The sequence below is a fragment of the Dromiciops gliroides genome, chromosome 2, assembly GCF_019393635.1.
Source record: "Dromiciops gliroides isolate mDroGli1 chromosome 2, mDroGli1.pri, whole genome shotgun sequence".
Taxonomy (NCBI): Eukaryota; Metazoa; Chordata; class Mammalia; order Microbiotheria; family Microbiotheriidae; genus Dromiciops; species Dromiciops gliroides.
The window spans coordinates 317752476-317777961 of NC_057862.1; the positions used below are offsets into that span (position 1 = coordinate 317752476).

Here is a 25486-nt window from a genome sequence, read left to right on the forward strand (position 1 = left end):
TAACCAACTACCGAGCCCAGAGCGTTAATCGCTGCAGTTCATGCTGTGAATCATTTCCTTCTCCTGCTTTTTATTGACCACCCTAAGGAGAGACATGATGAATTTCTGGACAGCAGCACATTTCTTGATGTCATTTTTCTTTCCTGCTACTGTTTCAATAAGAAACCTGACCATTTAAAAAAAAATCTGATCAGAAAGAATCTCTAAAACCCAAGCTATCAATGGAAGCCAAATGCATCATGGTGTTGGGGAGTATTTATTTTTCACCTAGATTGCTGGTTTGACAAGTTGCTATCCAAGTGAACAAAGAGGAAATCTTCCTTTTGGTCAGGCATCCCATGCCCCCAAGATAATCTCTAGAACTTTTAGGCTTAATCTGCATATGCAAATATAAAGGTACTGGCCAATTCTGTCATGTCAGAATCTCTCAATATCACAGGCAGGCACAGCTGAGGGGGATGGGCAACCATGAGAAAAGAAAAATACACAGAGCTTGCTTGGGCCATAAATGGGTTAACCCCCTCCAGTAGAAAGAGGCTGGAGATTTTAATTTCTGTAATAGGGGGCAGTTAGGTGGCACAGTAGATAAAGCACCGCCCGGATTCAGGGAGGACCTGAGTTACTCTATCCAACCTCAGACACTTGACACTTACAAGCTGTGTAACCCTGGGCTGCCCTGAAAAAAAAATAAAATAAAATAAATCTGTAATGTTAGCACCATCTTGTGGTCATGACTTGGGATTACAACGAAGTCTAACCAGCAAGGCATTCTCAGGACACTCCCTCTGAGCTCCAGGCCATCTCCAAGTAAGTGCAAAGGGCCAAAGGTCTACATCCAGGACCAGTGACCCCTACTGACATGAGCATGATTTTATCCCTTCCCTCAACCAGGGATGAAACAAATCTAAAAAGCTATTTCCTCTTTGCCCATATACCATCTAGAACAGATTCAAAACAGAGGAAAAGAAGGAAAGATAATGTGGCAAATAACCACCCAAGACAGTTGTCACTAAATGGTTGGCCCTCAGAGATACAAATGACCCCACTGACAAGGTGCCGGCCCTGGGTTGGTACAGAGATTTCATTTCATTCCTCTCTTAGGGAACTGGGTTCTCTCAACACTAGAGTTCTTGGTCTTCATTCCAGAATATGACTTTCTCAAAGCCCTTGTACAATTTAAGAGATGAGCACATCACGCTAAGTGATTTTAAAAGAAATTTCAATTCATCAAAATCCTCCCTAGTCATTTTCAGTCTGTTCTGTTCTCTTTTTCATCTCTGGACTGATTCGCAATACAGACCAGCAGCAGGGATACTTTGGTTGGATGGTTCTGATATTTCTTCAAACAAAAAGGGCTGGGGGCATTAGACAGGAAGGGAAAATGGAAACACACAACTCTCCTCAGTCCACAAAGGAACAAGGTGGAGTGTTGAGGAGACCCTAAAAAGCAATGAAAGTCCTCTTCTCTGTTCATCTGGGTTTGTCTACTGGACTAATTGCCCTCCTTGGGTCAGAAACATGAAAATGAAAAGCACGTTAATAGTGTACATGCCTCAATCTCCCACTTTGGGAAAACTATACCCTTGCTCTCTGTTCCTGCTCACAGGTACTCAAGAGCGAGCCTGTGCTTGCAATGAACATTGGTAGAAAATGACCAGTAGTGGCTAATCAATGCTTGAACTCAGAAGACAAAAGAAGGTATATGTAAGACCCCACTTCTCTAACTCTACCTAATTAGAAAAATCCTTCCCTATAATCTCAGGCTTAAGCACTCAAAAGGATCTTAAAAGATTATCTAGTCCAACCCCCACATCATGCTAAGGTGGAAAATAAGGCCCACCCTTTCCTGACCTTTATAAGACCTCATAAACACAATAAGATTACTTCTTAATGAAGGATAAAATGGATCAGTTACAAATGAAAAAGAAAACTTCAGAGAAAGTCTTTTCTGACTTCCTCCCTTCTCCCACACCCATCCCCAGATCCACGGGAGATGAGGTTCCTTACCGTTAATTAAAATTTCAAGAGATGCTTAGGAAAACGCCTGCCAAAAAAAAATCCTTCCATCCAATCTGAAGTTGTATGAGCACCAAGAAACTAAGAGAATGAACCGCCCCGACCTGCTTGGCTTGGCTTCTCCTCCCTCCTCTTTCCCCTCATCCCCACCCCCACCCTGGCACTGAGGATTGATGGAACTTTTTTTAGCTACATCCAAACTGACAACTTACTCATACATTAAAATGTCTTTGGGATTATCTCCCCTTATCAAGATGCAAGAGTGATCCATCGTCCAATTGACAGAATTAAAGAGTTACTCTTTGTAAGATGCCACTACCATCTTGAGTATCTATGCCCCACCTCCCTGGGTAACCTCTTATCAGTCACCTGTCCAAAAACAAGAGCTGAAGACAGCGGCAGGAAGGGATAACATGGAAGCACCTCCCTCCCTCTCCTCAGTCCAGAGAGGAAGGAGCCAGGGTGGTGAAGAGGCCTTGAAAATAACTGTGCAAGAGACCAAAGAACTGGGGCGACCAAGTAGGTGGAAAGAAGTGATTGCCTTTCGTTTTTTAATAAAATGTACAAAGTAACACAAGTCAGATTAAGAGGCAACATGACAAAGGCTACGTGACAGAAACTGCTTGCCTTTTCTGCAGGCCCCGAGGTACCATGATGTGATGAGGTGACGATGACGGTGGCCTTGCTTCATCGGAAACAGAAGTACTCGACACAATACACAACATCCCCTTTTCTTCCCCCTGGCCCACCCACCTCCCGCACTCAGCCCACCCACTGCCCCTCTGCCAGGGCTCCCACCACCCTTCCACCCCAATCAGCCTGTTTCCCTTTCGTTCTATCTTTTTGGTTCCCTGTCCTCCCAGCTTTGTCTATTCCCCCCCCCCGTCTTATAACTCAGCAGTACACAAGCGCGCAACAAATATGTAGGTTACAGACTCTTAACTTAGTGACTCATCTTATTGCATGCATGTGGAAGAGGAAGAAAGCTCTCAAGGCTATGTCAAATTAAAAAAAAAAGAAAACAGAAAATGAAGCGATGTTCTTAAAGCTAGGCAAGCGAGTAGCATTGGGAGAAAAAAAAATAAGGCTTGAAGGCTTATTGATTCTTCAGATTGGAACTGTTTGGATTCACTTTCTTTCTTTCTTAAATACCAATGTACCATTTTGGCTTTGAAAAATCTTTTCTCATTCCCCATCCTCTTTGGGACTACTTAACTCAGGGATGTTATATTAGAACGACCTCCGGGAGGCGCCACGATACGCTTGCTGGCAGAGCGGACACCTTCATCCACCTGTGTACCTGCAGTTGTAAATAAGAAAGTGACACACGAAGATTAACATCAGTAGCCACCCAAACACCCTTCCATTTCCCAAAAATAAGTATCCCCCACTTCATTCCTGAATACATTGATCTTCTCATTGTTTCTCCCACCATTAACCCATGTTCCTTTCTAAATTTGACTCTTTTCCTATTTTTCTCTTTATTCTCTCCCTTTTCTCCAATTCACTCTTTTGTTTGTTTTGTTTGGGGTTTTTTGGAGGCAATGGTGGTAAGTGACTTGCCAGGTCACATAGCTAGTAAGTGTCTGAGGCCAGATTTGAATTAAGGTCCTCCAGATTCCAGGGCTAGTGCTCTATCCATCTACTCTACCCACCTAGCTGTCCCTCCAATTGACTTTCTATTTCTTCCTTTTCCTCCTCTACCACCTAATTTGGTGAGAATATGTAATTAAGTTTAGTATGGTTACTTAGGTATTAAAATATTTCCATATTTAAAAGTACTTGTCATGCTATTATAATAACTAGCACTAGGTTTTCAAAGTGCTTTACAAACATCTTATATACTCACAATTCTGTAAGCAAAGTGCTATTAGTATCAGACTCATTTTAGACAAGGATGATGCAATGAGATGACAGATGAGGAAAATGAGTGTCTCACATAGAGACATAGTAAGTGTTTGGGACTGGATTTGAACTCAGATCTATTTGACTCCAAGTAGTGTGTTCTTACCCCCGACACCACCTAGCTGCCCCAAACTGAGTAAGGCTGTATTTCCCTGTTACTAATTTTATAAAGCAGGAAGGTAGCAGAAATCACATACTGGAAAGAACCCTGGACAGAGCATCAAAGAAGACCCAGGCTGAAGAGCTAGCTTTACTTCTAAACCTGGCTGCATGATCTCGAACCAGTCATGTAACTTCTTGGGGGGCTCTCAGTTCTTGCATTTGTAAAATGTAAAAATTTTTAATGTATATTGTAAAAATTTTTAAATTTAAAATTAAAAAATGTTTAAATGTGAATTGTAAAATAAAAGGAGTGAGACCAGAGGACCACTAAGGTTTTCTGCATGACTAAGATCTATTTCTCTAAAGAAGAAAGCAATTCCACCATGGCTAGCATTCCTTGTTGACTTGAGACTCTTTTTGTTCCCAAAACCTCCTCTCCTAAAAGGCAAAGACAGCAAAGCAGACACCCCTCTGTTTCTTAAGAAAATTATTCAGCCTCGGGGCATATTAACCAGATTTTCATGGGCATTTATTGTTACTATCAAAGGTTATTATTGTTGTTTTGTTTGATTTTTCCATTTTCAGCCTTACCACATTTTCCAACAAAATCCAGGCACAGCAGCTCAGCCTTACCTGACAGGCTAAATCCTGACTGATGAAGATTTCTCACTGGAGGGGTCTGGCGAGTGGGTGACCCCCTGGTGGAGCCTGCGGGGGTGCCTCCTTTGGGAGTGGTGGTCAAGTCAAACACCGGCCCATCGTACATGCCCCTCGGCACAGCATGCATTTCAGCCATCTGCCACCAGGGGGGAAAGTGTCATTAATTCAAATCAACAAGCAATTATCAAGTCCTTTTGTGTGAGGTACTACATAAAAATGAAGAGTGCTTAAACTCAAGTTCGCAACCCTTTTAGACTTGAGTACTGAAGAGAAGTCAGCAAGCCTGGGATCTGTGCCGCTGTGTCTGGCACAATGGCCCCAGCTTTGGGGCCATCATGGGGTCGCTGCTTCCATCCACTTGTAGGGGCCTCGAGGGGGGCAGAGCAGCGAACTCGGTGGTGACCCTTCTTTGGCAAAGCCAAACAGTGTGGCAATACCAAGGCCACCAAGCATAGGTGTGTCCCAACTTCCAACTTATACCGCAGACGCATGGTTTTACAATAATGGCTCAAGGAAGTGAATTGCGATGGGTGGATATTTTGATCTTCTTCCCCTTCTGCTCTATTCAGCTTCTCCAGATGTCCCAACCCCATTGAATAAAGGGATGGCCCCCAACCAATCCAATAAGCCTTTTTTAAGTGCCTGCTGTATGCCAGGTATTGGGTTAAGCCTGGGAGGGATACCAAATTAGAAAGAGAAATCGCTCCTGTCCTTAGAGAGCCTATGATCTACTAGGCCATGTGTCAGTAACTAAACTTGTATACCCTAGGATGCAACTTATTTGGGTCATAAGACCTTAAGGCTAAGCCCTTCTGCTAGGGGACATCTCTCAGCCACAGAGATGGTGTCCTATTCTTTCACAATCCTTTTCATTACCCCAGTGAGAACAAAGGCAAGACAGCAGGCCTTTCAATTCCCACTACTGTTGGCTTCTACTATATTGGGATGTAGCGTCCTCCTTACCTTCCTCCGAGCTTTAATGCGCTTGTAGACAAAGTCAGAGAAGGGGCTACAGGGGATGAAACGCCCAGCCCCCTGGGTGACATGAAGATTGCCATCCTCCAGCATGATCTTGCCCTGGCAAATGACCACTAGAGGTGCTCCTCGGAGCTCCATACCTTCAAAGATGTTGTATTCTGCGGCCTATAACACAAGAGAAAATTGCACAAGGGTAAGAAGCAAAGCAGGATCTTTGTGGCCAATGTGACCCTAGTCCACTATCCCACCTCGGGCATCAAAAGGCACTGATACACCATGAATAAAAGACAAAAGCAAAGTCCAGAACATCCCCAGCTTCTTCCAGAGGACTCCTATATAGTTGTTCTTTTCTCTAACAGAGTGATCTTCATAGTAAAGACACAGAGAGAGAGAGAGAGAGAGAGAGAGAGAGAGAGAGAGAGAGACTAACATAGCCATAGTTAACAGAGAAACTCAGGAGAAGGGAGATGGCTAAAGAATCTCTGACACTTCAATGAGTTTAATTCACCAAGAGTGGAAGAACTATATCCCACAGAACCAAAAAAACTTGCTGGGACATTGATTTCTGGGGGGGAAATGTGAAGGACACAAAAGGTATTGAAGAACCAGAAATGGGCAAATATTCTGATTTTCCAAGAAGGTGGATTCTTTGGAATGTAGATTATGGAGTTTGATTTTAAAAGCTCAAAGATTTTTCTAGAAAACAAAGGGATGGGTGGTTTATGAGCTTTTGGAAAAAAGAGCAGGGATTACTATGTACAAACATAGCTTCATTAAAAAGTAAACCATACGAGACATACTTCATTCCTTTTTTTGATAGAATCACCACACTGACAGAACAAGGCAATGCCACAAACATAAGATATGCACGGTCCAACCGATGCATTTGATAAACTTTCTCATGATATCCTTGTAGACAAGACGGAATGGTAAAGATGATAGTTAGTCTGGGTAGGTGAAGCTAATTCAGTGACTAGAAACAAAGAAGGGTGATCGATGGATTGAAGTCCATCTAGGACAGAACTGCTAAGTGAAGGGCCAAAGGGCTCTGTCCTTGGTCCTGCTCTGGCCTACATTTTCATCAGTGACTTGGATGAAGGCATATGTGGCATGTTCATCAAATGTGGAAATGATTGGATATACCTGGGCATAAAACTGGGGGAAATAGCTAATATAGCAGATGACAAAAGTAGGGCCCAATAAAATCTCACCTGGCTGGCATTAAGGATTCAGTCTATGCAAGATCAAATTTATCAGGGATAAACAAAATTCTACACTTGGACTCAAAAAGATCAGGAGTACAAGCACAAAATGAGGAAGCTGGGGACAGGGTGGGGAGTGGTTAATAAACTGCAAAGTTGATACGAGTTAAGAGTTACACACACACACACAAGCAAGAATAAAGGAGAATTAAAGGCACAATAAAGGTACAGAGAAGGGACTAGAAACCATGTCATATGAGGATTGTTTGGAGGAAGTAGGAAGGTTTAGCCTGGAAGAGATGACTAGGGAAGTGAGGCAAGCTGTCTTGAATAATTTAAAGGGTCTCAGGTGGAAAAATGATGAGGCTTTCTTTCCTTGATCCCAAAAGACAGTATTAAGAGAAATGGGTAGAAATTTCAGAGGCAGTTTTTGTCTCAACATAAGGAAATGTTTTCTAATGATTAGAGATGTAAGAAGAACAGAGAAGTCCACCTTGGCAGGTAGTGAGGTGTCCTTGAGGGGATGTCTTCAAGAAGGAGATGGATGAACACCTCCTAGGAATAGTGTAAGAGGGATCTTCTCTTAAATCTGGGTTAGACTAACGAGATATCTTTTGATGCTGCTTTTAACTTTTTTTTGCTTTTATCTTTTAAGATGTTAGGATCTGGGGGCTCAATTTCAGAATTAATTTCCAACAGAACTGCACTACGATGGAACTGGCTGTCTCACTAGGGAGGTTGAGAAATTCAAGTACCAACTAGATAATCTTCTGGTATTGATTTTGTAGTACCACTTCCTACAATGGAATGAGAAGGTAGACTATATGAGTTTTGTTGTTTCATTTGTGTGCAACTCTCCATGACCCATTTGGGGTTTTCTTGTTAGAAATACTGGAGTGGGGCAGCTAGATGGCGCAGTGGATAGAGCACCGGCCCTGGAGTCAGGAGTACCTGAGTTCAAATCCGGCCTCAGACACTTAACACTTACTAGCTGTGTGACCCTGGGCAAGTCACTTAACCCCAATTGCCTCACTAAAAAAAAAAAGAAAAGAAAAGAAAAGAAATACTGGAGTGGTTTGCCATTTCCTTCTCCAGTTCATTTTATAGATGAGGAAACTGAGGCAAACAAGGTGAAGTGACCTGCCCAGGGTCACATAGCTAGTATGTATCTGAGGCCAGATTTGAACTCAGGAAAAGGGGGTCTTCCTGACTCCAGGACAGGAACTGTATCCACTGCCCCACCTAGCTGCCCTGGACTATATGAGACCACATGACTATATGAGAAGCAGCATAGTATGGTGAAAATGATATGAAATTTGGAGTCAGAGCAGCTGGGTCCAGATCCTAGCTCAGCCACTTACTACCTACTTGTGTGACCTTGGGCAAGTCTTAACCTCTCTGGGCTTCTCTATAACATGAGAGGTGTGAGCGGATTCAATGACCTCTATGATCTCTCTAGCTCTAAATCTATGAGATTACATACCACCTTCCAACTAAAAGTTTAATAATCTGATGATTACATAGAACAAGAGTCACTACTAGCTTTGTGACCCTGGACAAGTCACTTAACCCTGACTGCCTCAGTTTCCTCATCTGTAAAATGACCTAAAGAAGGAAATGGCAAATCATTCCAATACTTTGGCAAGGAAACCCCAAAGGGGGTCACAAGGAGTAAGACATGGCTGATAATAACAATAACAAAAGGCTTCAGTTATTATTATTTGCACATGAAATTCTTCCCAAATAAATTCTTCCAGAGGAAGAAAGTTCTCTACACATAAATCTTGGGAAAGTCACTTAAAGTCTCTAGGTCTCATTTTTTTCCTCCTCTAAAAAGTTAAATAACCTCTAAGATCTCATTCTAACTTTAAACCCTATGACCCCATGACACCCCCCCACCCCAATTCCTTCCCCAGCACAATAAGCCTTACCGACTGATGGTTCTTGGCTGAAACAATCTTCACAGCATCAGGATCCCAAATGACAAGGTCACTGTCAGAACCCACGGATATTCTCCCCTTCCGTGGGTACAAGTTGAAGATCTTGGAGGCATTGGTACTTGTCACAGCTACAAATTGGTTTTCATCCATTTTCCCGGTGGCCTGTTCAAGTGCGTAAAGAGTCATTTGTCAATGCATGATCTCTCACCCACAGCCAAGGCAGGCCATGGTGACATGGGTTCCCATGGCTGAGTGCCCTCTAAACACTGTGGTCACAGAACTGCAATATGGTAAGCTGCTAGACCCATTAGGGAAAAACTGCTGGACAATGGCAGACTGAACATAGTTGTGACCTTTTCTCAAGAAAGGTGACTACCCACTGAGTGTAAGTGTCTTGGACTGGGTATTTTTAAGCTGTTATTAGACAATGACTATTTGGTGGCATAATGAATGAGATCAAGAGAGGTCAACGACTGCCAACCCCAATTTTTCAACCAATCAAATCCATCAACAAATATTTATTAAGTACCTACTATGTGTCAGAAACTATGCTAGGTTCTAGGGATATAGAGAACGAAATCATCTCTATTCTCAAGGAGCATGCATTCTAAGTATATAAAATATATGTGAAATTCATGTACAGTAATTTGGGGGAAGGCACTTACAAGGTAATTTGGAGCAGAGAGAATCAGAACAGGACTCATAGAAGGTGAAATTGAAAGACTGAAAGAGGTGACTGTAATAAGGGAGCATAAGCAAAGGGACAGACATGGGACATAGAATATTCTGTGTGAGAAGAAATGTCCACTTTGGCTGCACCATCAAGTGAATGAAGGGGAATGATGTCTTAACAATTCTGGAAAGGTTGGGGCCAGGGCTTTTAGTACCAACCACAAGAGGAGGTTGCACTGGATCCTAGGAATAACTGGGAGCCAATGCAGTTTATTGAGCAGGGGAGTGATCTGGTCAGAACAGTACTTTAAGAGTATCACAGGGTGAATAATTATCTCATAGAGTAAACAAAATTAACATAACTTTTTGGGAAAAGGATGAGAATAGAGCAATAAGAAATCAACCAAACAGTGGTCCACAAATTATCCAAATTAGTGTCTAGTCAGAATCAGAAAGGTGTTTTCTCATAGGATGTCCTCATGCGGCTCCATGGGGCAGCATGACTGAAAGGATAAATTGCCAGACCCAATGTCAGGATATTCTGGTGTCAAATCTCTGATTCTTACTAGCTGTGTGACTATTAGCACATCATTTGGCTTCTCTGAGCCTCAGTTTCTTCATTTGTAAAATATGGATGCTAATGCTTGTAGTCTGCACAGCAGAGCTGTGGAGGTTCTAGAAAAGCACTCTGCAAAACTGAAAGCATTTTCAAAATGTCACTGATGGGGGGCAGCTAGGTGGCGCAGTGGATAAAGCACAGGCCCTGGATTCAGGAGTACCTGAGTTCAAATCCGGCCTCAGACACTTGACACTTATTAGCTGTGTGACCCTGGGCAAGTCACTTAACCTCCACTGCCCCGCAAAAACAAAAACAAAAACAAAAACAAAAATCAACAAAATGTCACTGATGGTGATAATAATGATAAAGGTCAGTGTTTAAACTAGAGCCAGAGGGAATCAATTTCAACAGGTTTGGGGCCTTCCAGAAGTTCTTCCAGTATTTAGTGTATCACTTTGCACACCACAGGTGCTTAATAAATGTTTACTGACTGAAGGTAGTATTAAGGAGAATTCACCAGACTATTTATGCTTAGAGCCAGAAAACCTATATCACTTTTCTGTTTTCATCTCCAGTGTCTAGCAAAGCTAATTAATAATAATTAATTGTTGTTACAGTCTTATCTGACTCGTCATGACCCTGTGGTCCATAGCACACCAAAGCTGTCCAAAGGGTTTTCTTAGCAAAGTACTAGAGTGGCTTGCCATTTTCTGCTCTAGCGAATTAAAGCAAACAGAAGTTAAGTGACTTGCCCAGGGTCACACAGATACTTTGTGTCTGAGTATGGATTTGAATTCAGGTCTTCCTGACTCCGGGGACAGCACTCTATCCATTGATTTAGCAGCCTCAATCGATTAATTAATGCTTCTTTATTTACTCACTCACTCATCCTATCCCAAGCTCCAATTCTCAAACCTTGTCCTAGGTTCAAGAAGAGGAGTGAAATCATCCTTCCTCCGGTTTCTTACCACGGCCTTGTCCCAGATGACAGACATGCGCTCTTCCACGCCATTTGTGCCCTCGGGTATGGCAGTGAAATTGTCCTTCCCAATCGCCTTCTGAGCAGTGCTGAATGTGCAGTGGGCGCTCCCAGAAACCTGCAGGTCCCCACTGTAAGACAGAGAAAAGCTTCAGGTCAGGAAAAGAGGGTAGAAAAGGCCCCAGGACAACCTGCTACTTTCATAGACAGTGAAGTATCATGGAAAAAGTTCAAGGACCTGGGTTCAAATCTTGGCACTTACCACTTTCATAACCTTATACCAAGTCACTTGATATCCCTAGGCTCCAGCTTTTTCATCTGCATATTATGTCATCTTTCATAAACAAAAATAATAATAGTTAACATTTATATGTATTTCTATGTGTCAGGCACTGTACTAAATGCTTTATAATAATGATAATGATGATGATAATAATGATGCTAACATTTATGTAATACTTACTATGTACCATGCACTGTGCTGAGCACTTTAAAATTATTATCTCATTTGATCCTCACAACAACCCTGAGAATTAAGCGCTGGTATTAACCTCATTTTACAGATGAGGAAACTGAGGCAAACAGAGGTTAAGTGACCTGCCCTGGGACACCCAGCTAGTATGTGTCTGAGGCCAGATTTGAACTCAGGTCTTCTTGTCTTAAACAGGTCAAGCACTCCATCCACTCTCCCACCTAACTGCTAAGACATGTTTGAGAGGAACTGATGAGATGAGTGAGTGGGTAGTTACCTACCTATTCCATGTCTGTCTCTCACTGCCCCCCTTCCTAGTTCTATGTTAACAGTGTGAGCTCGTTGTTCAATGGCTTGTGAGTAACAGCTCAAAAGCCTGACTTAATATTTCCTTCAATTATGGATGTAGGCAACAAATCATAGCAGTATTAGGCTTCACCAGACTGAGACAGGGGATCCATGTATAAAATAATAAAAAAAAAAACAGAAATAGGAGGAGCACTGGATTTAGAGTAAAAACGATTTGTTTGAATTCAGGCACTGTGCCACCATCACTGGTGCATGTGGACAGTTCCTTATTTGAGTCAATAATCTATGAACCAAGAAGCACATTCACTCTCTTTCTGGGAACTAAGCACATTGTCATGAACAAAGGACCTGAACATCTCAGAGCTGAAGATTCAAACATGCCTCTGGCATCCTTAAAAGAATGTAATGGAAGGGCAGATAGGCAGCACAGTGGATAAAGCATCAGCCCTCCATTCAGGAAGACCTGAGTTCAAATCTGGCCTCAGACACTTGACACGTCCTATGACCCTGGGCAAGTCACTTAACCCTCATTGCCCCACCAAAAAAAAAAAAAAAGAAAAAAAAGAATGTAAGAGAGAGTGTAGGAGAAAGTTCCATTCCCATCCCTTCCAGCGATAGCTCCTCTAGCTGTGTGTCCTTGGATGGGTGAAATCCCCTTTCTGGGCCTCAGGTTAGTTTCCTTACCTCTATACTAAACTATGCCTCTATAAAATGAAAGGCTTGAAACAGGTGACTTCTAAGATCCCTTCTGGCTCTAACATTCTGTCCTGGGAAAACAAGAGAGCCAAAAACACTGAATCTACAGGTACAGAACAGGGTTTAAATTACACCTCTGATGTTTCTGCCTGTGTGAAACTTTGGCAAGGACACTGAACCTCCATGAGCCTCAGTTTCCTCGTCTGTAAAATAAATAGGGTGAACTAAATGACCCTTGAGGTCCTTTTCACCTCTAAATCTATAACCCTACTCCTGGTAGATTGGAGGCTGTGCATTAACAACACTTGCCACCAGGAGGCAGCAGTGAACAACTCTACTAATGGCTGAGACCATCAGAAATGGCCAGTGATAACCGTTTAATATTGGAGTGATCCCTTACACTTACTACACTATCAATTCATACTCCTAAAACTAGATCTCTTTAAAAGGAAAAAGGCACATATATTTAATATAATTACATAAAACTACCATATTTTAATGTATATTTATAGTGAAAGGTGGTTTTTAAAAATATTTTGTTCACTTAAAGATGTTTTATTTCTTTTTATCAATACTGCTCTTTCTACCTTTTTCAGTTTCATTCTTATTCTCTTAGAAAGAGATTGGAGAGGTGGCATAGTTTAGTGAATAGGCAACTAGCCTCAAAGCCAAGACCTGGGTTCAAGTTCCACCACTAACACACATTAGCTATATAAGCTGGGCAAGTTTACCTAAACCTCTCAATCCTCTAGGTAAGTCTTAAGTCTGGTAGTTGAAGAGAAGGTTCTGTCTCACACTGGTACAAGGAGTTTCCTTGCACAGGAATTTCCTGTACCAATGAAATCAAAGGTCCATTCTGAATCACAGGAGATAATCCCAGTGAGATGATATCTACAAAAACCACTTAGGATAGCACCTGGCACACAGTAGGCACTATTTAATGCTTATTCCTTTCCCTTCTCCTTTAACAAAAACACAATGTAATAGAATGTGAAGAACATAGGTCTTAGAATCTGACGTTTTTTCAGTCCTATCTGACTCTTTGTGATCCCCTTTTGGGGTTTTCTTGGCAAAGATACTGGAATGGTTTGCCATTTCCTTCTCCAGTTCATTTTACAGATGAGGAAACTGAGGCAAACAGGGTGAAGTAACTTGCCCAGGGTCACACAGCTAGTATGTGTCTGAGGCTAGATTTGAACATAAGAAAATGAGTCTTCCTACAAGTGCTCTATCCATTGCAAAGGCCTTAGGTCAATTCCCTGATTTTATACTTGCTCCCTGTAAAACCTTGGGTGAGTCGCTTCCCTCTGGGGGCTTTGGTGTTTCATACAGTGAGCAGGCTGGACAGAGGGTCCAACTGGTCCCCTCCTCCAGATCTCACTCTATGATCTGGTGATTACAGGCGGCTCCCAGGATGTGCACAAGCCAGACTGGGGGTGGGGCGGTCGTGTTCCCACCAACACAGGTGCTAAGTACTTGACACACACACACCTTCTTTGTGTTTTATACATATGTATGTACAGAAAGCCAAGAGCTATGGATATACCCTTTGGGAGAGGATTGCTTCTGGCAAGAAGGGTGACTGCTAACCCACCACACCACGCCACACGACCAGGATGCAGGTGGGTCAGTGTACGCTTCCAAGAGAGTCAGGAGAGACATCCTGCACCTATAAAGAGACTGTCAGGGGCAGCTAGATGGCACAGTGGATAGAGCACCGGCCCTGGAGTCAGGAGTACCTGAGTTCAAATCCGGCCTCAGACACTTAACACTTACTAGCTGTGTGACCCTAGGCAAGTCACTTAACCCCAATTGCCTCACTAAAAAAAAAAAAAAAAAAAAAAAAAAAAAAAAGAGTGTCAGGGAAAGAGCAGGGAAGGCATAGTCCCAGCTCTGCTACTAACTCTACATGTGACCTCAGGCCAGGGAGTCATCCATGTTCCTGGGCGTTGGTTTTGTTGTGGATAAATGGAAGGGGTTTGGACTAAGACCATCTCTGTGGTCTCTAGTGTTCTGTGTTCTAAAGGCCTGACATTTGGGGGTGGCTGATACAACAGGGAAATGAAAGCTAGGATGTGGGACTTGGGGCAAGATCTTATAACTGTGCACATGGCTTCTGTTTGTTTCCTCAAGCTCCAAGCTAAAAGGCACTGGTATACAAACTCCAGTGTGAGGAGAAAACATTTGTGCCTGAAGACAGACAGACCAAGTAAACTGAGGCAGCGTACCACAAAGAAGACTGAACTAGGAGGGAGAATAATTATGTTCTGGTCCCAATTTTGCCCCTGACTTGCAGGCCAATGATCACAGTGGGTCATTTCACCCGCAGCCCTTAGGCTCTTCACCTCCCCATCTGGAAAAGGGGGATAAACAAATATCATAACATCCTCACCTTGCTCAAACTTCAGACTTGGCCTGTGGGTCTCCTGGCTTTTATAGGTGAGCTCTGGCCTCTTGCCTCTGGGCTACCTGCTGTAGCATCCAGCCTTCTACATGTCATCTCTCATTAGATAGTAAGCTGCCTGAGGGCAGGGACTGTCTTGCTTGCTTGTATTTGTAACCCTAGTCCTCATCATAGCACTTGTCACCTAGTGAGCACTTGGCAAATATTCTCTCTATTTATCTAACATGGTGATAAAGATCCCAAATAGATCATCAGCCACTTCCACATAGATCATGAGCCACTCCCACGGCTTTGTAAGCCTGGAGCCAAGCAGGGAACTCTCCATACAGGAGGTAATCAAGGAATGTTTGATGTCAAGACACTTAACTTCTCAATATGCCAGGCAACTCTAGAATTTACACAGATTAGTGGTCAAAGTGTATTGGTGGAGAGAGTTACCACATTCGGAGTCCCCCAGTGCCACTGAAAACACAGGATTGGATTCTCCCATGCACCCCTCTACCCACACGGAGAGACCGACTCTTAAAGTTGCACCTCAAAGGGAAGTTTGGCATCAGGGTATGAGATTCAGCAGAGGACAAGCAGGTGCTGGGTGGAATGGATTTCCTGCGGGAGTCTTTACAAACTCTTTGACAGGATCCCATTATTCTTTTGGCACAGTTGATGTCAGCACAGATGAGAAACACGAGAAAGGCCAGCCCCAGGGCCTCCGAGGAATTTCTAGAATTCATGGCTTGCCCGGCATCTGTATTAGATCTGTCCGACAAGTCCCATTGTTCCTCAGCAGCCTGAGTCCGCCCAGCATGCCTCTGCCATGTGGCACCTTGAAGCTGAAAACCTTCCCAGCTTAACCCCATTTTGCTCAGCTTCTCTGCTGCCCACTGCCCTATTGGGAACAAACTCATTTGAGACTCTTGTCTACTTTTTCCTCTCGTGCTCCTACCCCAGATGGTGCTCTATAGAACGTGCATGACCACTGGGGCAGCCAAGTTAAACAATGGATAGAATACTGGACTGGGGAGTCAGGAAGACCTGAGTTCAAATCCTGCCTGAGACACTGCCTGTATGACCCTGGAAAAGTCATTTAACCTGCATCCCAAGATAGCTGTGAAATATAAATGAGTTAATACATTCAAAGTATGTATATGTGCACACATATACACACATACACACAAATACTATCACGATCATCATCATTATTATTCTCAGCTGGCATCCACCTTGCCAACAAGGAGTTGATGTAGTCTGGAGTGGTGGGGTCGGGGCTCAGTGGAGGAGATGTCACAAAAGCAGCAGCTTTGGCCCAGTTCTTGCTCCAATAGTGTGTTCCGTCTGTGCCAAGGCTGGCTGTGATGGGTTCACCAAACACCACATTTCCTAGAGGGTACAAAGAGAAAGGGGAGCTTGTATTAGGCAGATGCTGCATAGGCCTGATGGATGTAATGATTTCTCCTAAGGAAGAGAGATGTTTTGGGAAGGCCCGGGTTCAAAGCCTTCCTCTGACATATATTGGTTGTGGGATCCTGGGCAAGTCAGCTAAGGTAGCATAGTGGTTACTGAGCACCATACCTGAGTAGGGAAGTTATTGTTATTTAGTCATTTCAGTGGTGTCTGACTCCTGGTGACCCCATTTGGGATTTTTTGGGGAAAGATACCGGACTGGTTTGACATTTCCCTCTCCAGCTCATTTTACAAATGAGGAAACAGAGGCAAACAGGGTGTAATGACTTGCCCAGGGTCACACAGATATTAAGTGTCTGAGGCTGGATTTGAACTCACGAAGATGAGTCTTCTTGACTCCAGGCCCAGCGTTCTATCTACTGCGCCACTTAGCTGCCCAGTCAGGAAGACCTGAGTTCAAAACCAGCCTCAGATGCTTACTAGATGTGTGACACTCGGCAAGTCATTTAATTTCCGTCAGCTTTGGTTTTCTCATGTGTAAAACTGGGGAAATAATAACACCCACCTCTCATGGTTGTTATGAGGATAAATTCTATTTGTTGAGTGTTTCGCAAACCCTAAAGGACCATAAAAATGCCAGCTATTATTAGAATTATTATATTTATTTAACCTCTTACTGCCCCCCCCCCCCGCCCCACCCCGGCCCCAGCAAGTTTCTCAGACCATAAGATGCAAAGCAAGTACAAATCAACATGGGAGATCCTTAAGCTAATGACATGATTGGGTTTAGAAAACAATGAGGACAAAGCGCCACCCCCGACTCCCCCAACCCACACAAGTGTACAAGGAGGATCCTAGTTCAACATTTCCCCAAAGCCAACAGGGATAACTAGATCCTCATCAGGGTAAGGATTTCCACTGTTGCTCCAAAGCCAGAACTCCCGATGGTCCTTTTTCATCACCTTCAAACTTGGGCAAGGAGAGAGCCAAGAGCACCCAATAAAACCCCAGGGGCTCAAAACTTTAAATAAAAATGTTTATGAAAATAAAAAAATAAAATAAAAGACCCAAGGGCAAACAAAGGATTAGATGTCCCCAGAGTTTAAGTCTCCAATTGGAGCACTTGATGAAGGAACCCACATGGGAAATGGAGCCCAATCTGACTTCATCAATAGGAATCCCAGCAGAAGAACAGCGAATTAAGGTAGTCCAGGGGATTGATGAAACAAAGGAATAAAGTTGCAAAACTGTATCCCCGGAGCACCTCAGCATCTTAGTGGGGTGACAGTCTCATCTGTGTCCTTGTATCTCCAACTTACCACATAGGAGACACAATAAATGTTTGTTTAAAGGCAAATACTCATCAGAAAGCAGATGAGATCATTAAAGAATGATTAAACAAGTTAGGATACATAAATACAATGGAATATTATTATGCCGTATGGAACAATGAATATAATGAATACGGAGAAGCATGGGAAAGCTCATATGAACTTATATAAAGCAGGATGAGCAGAACCTGAAAAACAATATCTACAATGACTGCAATCTTGTAAATGGAAAGAACCACAAGAATAAAACAATTGAAACTCAATGTATTTAAATGACAATGACCAAGCCTAGTCCCCAAGAAGAGATATGATAGGGCATTCTATGTTGTTGTCCATCCTTCATTCTCAAAGAGGATCATGACATTGGGAAGGGGATGTCGTGACTTGTGGTGAATTTGGATTTTTAAGTGAGGGAAGGCTGTGCAAAGTCACTAGCTTTACTCTCTCCTCTGGAGCCATCTGAATCCAGTGTCAAGATACAGATCAGGATGATTGGAGATCAGACTTTTCTGATGTATCAACTAGCTTTGCCAGCTTTTTTTTTTTTTTTTTTTGGTTCTTTATTTTTTATGAGGAATGCCTTTCTGAGAGAGAGGAGGATACATCAGGAAATGTAGCTTTCTTGGCTTCCTTCAAATTTCAGGCAAAATTCCCCTTTCTGCAAGAAGACTGCCTTCCTTAGGCTAATGATCACCAATCGATCCTGCATAGATCTTGTTTGTACATAGCTGTTTTCATGTTGTCTCTTCTATTGGACTGGGAGCTCCCTGAGAGTAGGAACTGGTTTTTTTGTCTTTCTTTGCATCTCCAGTGTTTTTGCACAATGCCTGACACATAATAGATGCTTAATAAATTCTTATTGAATGACTGCTGGCTGACTATTAAAAATAGCAATAAAAATTATTTTTAAAAGGAAAAAAGTAGTAGACAAAACACTGAAATCTATCTCATAGCCAAGCTGGTATTTATCAGTTCTATCTCCTACTGGTGTCAGAACCACATTCAGCCCTGCCCTTCTTAACTCTCATTTGTCTCTCTTCCTCAAACCAAGGTCTCCCCTTTAAGGCTTAGCTTAAGAATGCCTAGCATACTCTGGTGAAACCAGATGTGGTGATGTTCATCTGCCTGGTGCTCTGGGAGCTCTCGATAAGTATTAATTCAACTGAAAAATTCAGATGCATGAAGAGTGAAGAAGAAAAACATGAAGGGAAAAAAACTATATGGAGAAATAGCAAGAAGGATGCAACTGAAGAGAAGTGAAGAAACCTCTCATCCAGGCCCCAATAGACAGGCATTTATTCCTAAGGAGGTACTCTCAGAAGACAGGTCACCAAAGACCTTGGAAACCCATCAGCAACTCAATCAACACTGACCATGAAAACCATGAAGTTGGAATTATCTTTTCTCTTTCCCTGAGAGAAAAAGGGGAAAGAAAGCTTCCGGGACATACTCCCTCTCGAAGGTCAGTTTTTCCCTACTGAAATATGCTTAATTTCCCTCAACACTCAGTTTAATGGCCACGCAAAGTCCTATGCCAGGGCAGCTAGGTGGTGCAGTGGATAAAGTGTCGGCCTGGATTCAAGAGGACCTGAGTTCAAATCTAGCCTCAGACACTTGACACTTACTAGCTGTGTGACCCTGGCCAAGTCACTTAACCCTCATTACACTGCAAAAAAAACAAACAAAACAAAAAACCTAAATAAAAGTCCTGTGCCAGACCTGCAGTGTGGACCTTCTTCATGAAGTAGAGTTTGAGCAAAGCCTCAACACTATGAAATCACTTCTTCAACTGTTATTTGACCCAGAAAGCCTTAAAGGTACGTTCTGGCTCTGAATATACCATCTTTTCCTGAGCAATCTTCATTTGAGACCAAAGACTGACCAAAAAGACAGAACTCAAAGCAAGGCCTGTTAGGGCAGTGAGATACACATGGGAACCACCATGGAGAAGTGGTCCCAGGATGGGTTTGCAGGCATGTGTACACTTGCCTAGTTTCTCCTTTTCTCCATGAAAGACAGGAGTGGAACAAGGGAAACTTGGGCCCTCTTCCCAGATCCAGCACTCCTGTGACTCAGGCATTGAGGAAAAACAATATCATGTCAGATGACAAGTTTAACACCCATAGCATAACACACACACACACACACACACACGCATAAATTGTTGTCAAGTGGGTAATGCAGGGAACGCAAGAGAATCTGTCAGGGCTGTCTAGACAGAAAGGGTTCTCTACCCACAAGAATGGGCCACCCACCCTCAGGGAAGCTGGGCATCAAAAGGCAGTGGGGACTTTTTTTAGCAGCACCAATCACTTACATGTGGAGTTTTGTGGACTTAGCCCAAAATGTGGTATTTAAACTACTGTTCTCATAGCTTCTCCTCCACCCTAAATATTTCATTACTATCCAATGACCTGGCAATTGGCATATACCTGAAGCAGAAATCTAGATGGATTCTTCTGAAGAACCCTTCTCTCTTCCATCCTTCCCTGACTTCTCATGCACCATCTGTCCCTACAGCTTTCATAGCCACCCACAGATCACTCTGATCAAGGGACAAGGTCTTTGATAAATGTCTGTCAGCAGAGTCCACCTATCGTTTAAAGTGGCCATTGCCTTTCTTTCTTTCTTTTTTGGTGTGAAGCAATTGGGGTTAAGTGACTTACCCAGGGTCACACAGCTAGTAAGTGTCTGAGGCCAGATTTGAACTCAGGTCCTCCTGAATCCAAAGCCAGTGCTTTATCCACTGTACCATCTAGCTGCTGGCCATTGCCTTTCAAAGACACTGGCATAGTTAAAAGTGAATAACAGCAATACAGATATGTGATCAAGCTCCCAGGATAGAGAAGGGCCTGAATTTTATGAAAAAGTCACTAAACTCCTTGGGCCTCAGTATCCTCATTTGCAAAATAAGGGGCTGGACTTGCTTGTGTCCCGAGGTCCTTTCTAGATCTAGAGCTCAGATCCTAAATTCTCCATATGTATGCTCAGCAAAGACTTGGGGACACCGACCAAGGATGCCAGGAAGGAGAGGCATGGAGTGAGAGGCACGGGGCCCTCACCAAGAGCACAACTCACCTTTCTTCCGGGCTTGAGAGATGAGGTCCGCGGCGCTCTTGCTCATGACCTTGGTGATGTAGAGAGGGCAGTTGGTTTGACTGGCAATGGTGATGGCCCGAAAAACAGCCTCAGCTTCCAGCTAGAAGGAAAGGAAGCCAGACATCAGAAAGGCCAGGGACCACCCTCCTCAACAAAGCTTCCAGTTCATCCACCTCCCAGAGCCCAGGTGCCATTTCTCCCGGAGATGAGGGACTGTGAGCTAACAGAGAGGAAGCTGGGTTTTCCAGGTGGCTCTGTTTGTTAAGCAAATACCCATGCCATGTCTGTCCTTAAATAAGGTTCAAAAAACATGACAACCTTTATCTCTCCATCCCACTAAGTGGTGCCACCCCAACCCCTCTGGGAAAACACCACCACAGCACCAGAATACCTCTAAAAGAATTAGCAAACATCTGCTGAACCACAACTTGAAGCCCTGGTATCCTCTGAGCAACAGCATTGCAGGGTTAAGTCCAAGGGGCCGGGAGTACCATAAACTAATTAATCCTTCCTCATCAGCCTAGGGGAGGACCCAAGCTTAAGAGAACAGTATGTGGGAGGCCCCCAAGACCAAATCCAATCCTTATAAGCCCAAAGCTGGGATTCTGCACAACAGCCCATAATTGTTATAAACCATACCTATTACTTCAGTAGGCATCACAAAGCCCTTTCACACCCTTGTCCTCAATAATTTCTTCAAGTTATTAGTGTTGGGGCAGCTAAGTGGCACAGTGGATAGAGCACTGGCCCTGGAGTCAGGAGGATCTGAGTTCAAATCCAGTCTCAGACACTTAACACTTACTAGCTGTATGACCCTGGGCAAGTCACTTAACCCCAATTGCCCCGCAAAAAAAAAAAATGTACGTCAAGTTATTAGTGCACTTCCCCATCTCCAACCATCTTGTGTCTATCTCTTGGTTTCCCTGGACTTCAGTCCCCTTGTCTGTAATATTGGGTATTGGGTCTGATGATGATCCCTTTGGGCCATGACTCTGTAATCTGTGTACATGCTACATACAGTCTAGCAGAATATAAACTCACAACAGCAGAAACTGGTTTTGACTGTTTATCTTTGTCTTTGCATCTAAGTGCAGTGCCTTGCCTTTAAAGATGCTTAATGAATATTTTTTTTAAAAAACTGAACTAAAGCAGAAGGTGGTAGAGAGTTGGGGGACTATGAGTACAAGATGTCACATATACCAACAGACATGGGATCGCTGTGTTGGTAGGTTTTCTGTAAATGTTTACTACTAAAGAGGATGGAACAGGAAGTGACTGTTATTTTTTAAAGTCCATACCTATTTTAATTAAATATTTCTTATACCTATTTTAATCAATAAATTTTTTTACAAAAGAATTACAGTGGGGAGGTTTTACAAAAAGGCTGGTAGGTTTCCTGTAAATGTTTTACTTTGCATGAGGGAGGATGGAGCAGGAAGTGACTTATTTCTAAGAGTCTATACTTATTTTAGGTAAACATTTATTAAACTTATTTTAAAATAAATCTATTTTAATTAATATTTTTAAAAGGAATTACATCAGGAAGAACACAGCTTGCAGATTGCAGAAGCCTGAGAAGTTGAGTTAGTACTCATCACAAGCCACTTTTTCCTCTCTGAGGAAGGAAGGTGACATTGGGCTTCCAGATGACTGAATAGGATGCTGCTGACCCTCTGTTATCTCTCAGACTATTATCCTCTCAACTTTCTCTGTGGAGCCTCTGAGTTCCCAAGCTAGAAGGCACCACTCAAGGTACAGCCTAGGTATGCTTTGAACTAAAGAGGGCCTGCCTTGTTCCCTGATAACCCCTCCCTCTGAGCAGCTGTCCTGACCACTTCAGTTCCCTATGACCTCAACCCTGGCCTTTGATCTCCCTCTCTCCCAGGGTGGCGTGGATTTCCAGCACTTCGGCAACCTGACTATCTTTGGAAGGTTACATCACCCTCTCTGACTTCACCCACAAGGACTTCCAAGGTTCTGACAGATGCTACAGCTAAAAAGCCTCTTATTAAAAAGAAGAAAGGGGGAAAGAGAGAGGGAGCCAAACCAGAGAAGGCAAAAATAGGCCTTTCGTTGAAATCCCCTGGCCCCTGGCCCCTGGCCCGCTGCAGACTCCCTCACTGACCCAGCTGAAGGAATCTATCTTGCAAGCACATCCCCTCAGTGGTTAGCCTTTAGAAATGGTTTCAAGAACGGCGCCGATTAGCTCAACCAACCTACCCTGTGGAATTAATCTGGTTTTGTTTCCCACACGGTGGTGACTGACTTCACAGGCAAGACATATCTGGCCCCTAAGCCAGGGTCACAAGCTGTTAATGAATTCCAATGCCCAATTCAAAAAGGAAGGGGTCATTACAAGAGTGAGTGAGTGAGTGAGTGAGTGAGTGAGTGAGTGTGTGTGTGTGTGTGTGTGTGTGTGTGTGTGTGTGTTTGTTGGGGGAGAACAAGACACTTGTGTTTAGGGGATTTCTGCCCCCTATCACCAACATCAGCTTAGAATCATGGACAGGAAAGGAGTTCTATTCATTTAGATGCAAGACACAGAATCAGTTCTAGATGCCCAATAGGCCAGTCTTTACGATGCCAGCCTGCTATTTAATCATGGGGGCAAATGGCTCCCAATTCTACAGGCAGACGCCACATCAAGTGAGTGCTGCTCTGGAGACACCCACACATACCCTTCTACTGTATCCCTGATCCCTTACCAATCCTGAACCTAGTGGATAAATGAACTATGAAACAACCAGGCTCAATAGGGACATGAATGCTGAACTTGGAGTGGGGAAGAAATTAGTTCAAGTCCTACCTCTGACATTTCCTAGCTGGGTAAGACAAGGTAAGTTTACCACAGTTTCCTCATCTGCAAAAGGGGGATAATACTAGCACTTACCTCACAGGGCTGTTATTTAAATGAGACAGCTTTCACGCCCTAAAGAACTATACAAATGTTTGCTATCATGTTTATGATGATATAAAGACCACCATCAATCAAAAGAATTATCAATTCCGGGATGCGAGAGAATGCTGCTAACTAGTTTGGGAGGATGTGGAATATTTAATGATCCCCTTACATAAAACCTATAGCACGGTAAAAAGCAGCTGAAATAATTTCTCAACCACCTGTGTGCCTGAATGGAAAGCCGGGCCAATGATTCTAGGATTCGAAAAATATGAAATAAGGAACAACAATGATGAAGCCACAGCTACACTCACTACACTAAGGAAGGAATTCAGAAGTATCCCTCCCACTGCCTTTCCTAAAGGTCTATGGATTTCACCTGCTTTAAGGAGATTAGAAGGGAGACATCCCTCTCTCTTCTAGCAATTCCTTTACAATTTGGATGTATTCTCTGCTTACGTCGGCCAGAGACGGTCTTGGAAAAAAAAGCTTCAATATATTTTCCTTCTTTATCGATTTTTCTCCATCTCCAGGATGAGTGTATGCACAAATGTATGTGTGAGCACACACACAGCTGCCTCTGTGGATGGGACGTGGGGGGGGGGGGAGGGATACACATGCACTAGGAGTGATTGCCAAACATAAATGCATCTGGCATAAAACAAACTGAAGGATATGAAGAAGAAACCCTGCTTCTGATAAGAGCGTGTCTCCAGGGAGGGACTGGAAAGGACCCCAGATTTTGCTTCATTTCTTCTCTGTTTTTACCACTTACCTCTTCTGGTCTACTCAGCACGTGGCCTTCAGGGCCAGTTATTCCGATTTCCAACATCCGACTTTGTTCCTAGAGGAATAAAAAGCCAGATGTCAACAGATACCAGTTAACTGCATCAGTTAAAAGGGTAGAGAAAAAAGGGGGGCAGCTAGGTGGCACAGTGGATAAAGCACAGACCCTAGATTCAGGAGGACCTGAGTTCAAATCTAGCCTCAGACACTTGACACTTACTAGCTGTGTGACCCTGGGCAAGTCACTTCACCCTCATTGCCCTGCCAGCGCCCCTGCACAAAAACGTAGAGAGTTCTAGAGATTGTTTCCGTTTAAGGATGGAAAAGGAAAATCGAACTACGCACGAGATCTCTAACCTGAATGGTTAAGAGAACCACTGAGCGCAACTTCTCTCATGTTACAGAGGAGAAAACTGAGACTCAGAGAGAGGAATCAACCTGAACAAGATGGTTCAGGTAATAGCAGAGATGAGATCTGAACCTAGAGAGGCAGTGTGTGAGAGCTACTGACCCGGGTTCAAATCCTGCTCTAATACTTTCTATCTGTATGACCTTGGGCAAGTCACCTTGACTTCCACAGGCCTTTGTTTCTTCATTTGTAAAGTGAGAATACTGGTTCAAATGACCTCTGAGTTCCCTCGCTAATTCAGTTCTATAATCGTCTAAATCAAATCCAGTCCTCATACTCTACCTCTTGCTGCTCAACAGGGCATATTCTTATGAAATTATATTTTTCTGTTTTACTTCAAGCCAGTAACATTCTATCTGTATGACATACCACCTCTCCATGCCCACCTCTGACTACACTACCTGGAGAGGGGAACAATTCTCTAGAACTCATCTGCTGGGGAGGGGCGGGGTGCTAATGCCAGAACTAATGACTGCTGAAATCACACACACTTCAAGCTTTCAGGTGTGTGCACTTCAAACCACAAGCAAATGCAGGAATGTCCTCCAGGAAAAAAAGACAGTCCCCTCAAGAGGAGAATGTTGTATCTGCTGAATGTTTTGTCGTTCAACTGAACTAGAATCTGGACTAGAGACATAACTTTATTCTGAACCTTCCCTATTGAACC

General features: G+C 43.3%; 1 protein-coding gene across 2 annotated transcripts in view; it reads right to left on the reverse strand.

The window, feature by feature from the left end:
- Positions 1-223: 223 nt before the first annotated feature.
- DPYSL3 (dihydropyrimidinase like 3) overlaps positions 224-25486 on the reverse strand; it is a 140048-nt gene continuing 114785 nt past the window's right edge. For both annotated transcript variants that reach the window (XM_043985228.1, XM_043985229.1), the window contains exons 7-14: positions 24400-24468; positions 20705-20825; positions 16115-16271; positions 11003-11144; positions 8795-8965; positions 5647-5826; positions 4657-4819; positions 224-3316 (exon numbers count right to left, since the gene is read on the reverse strand). In XM_043985228.1, coding sequence (XP_043841163.1) covers positions 3228-3316; positions 4657-4819; positions 5647-5826; positions 8795-8965; positions 11003-11144; positions 16115-16271; positions 20705-20825; positions 24400-24468 — 1092 coding nt within the window. In that variant the 3' untranslated portion in view covers positions 224-3227. The remainder of the gene's footprint in view (positions 3317-4656; positions 4820-5646; positions 5827-8794; positions 8966-11002; positions 11145-16114; positions 16272-20704; positions 20826-24399; positions 24469-25486) is intronic.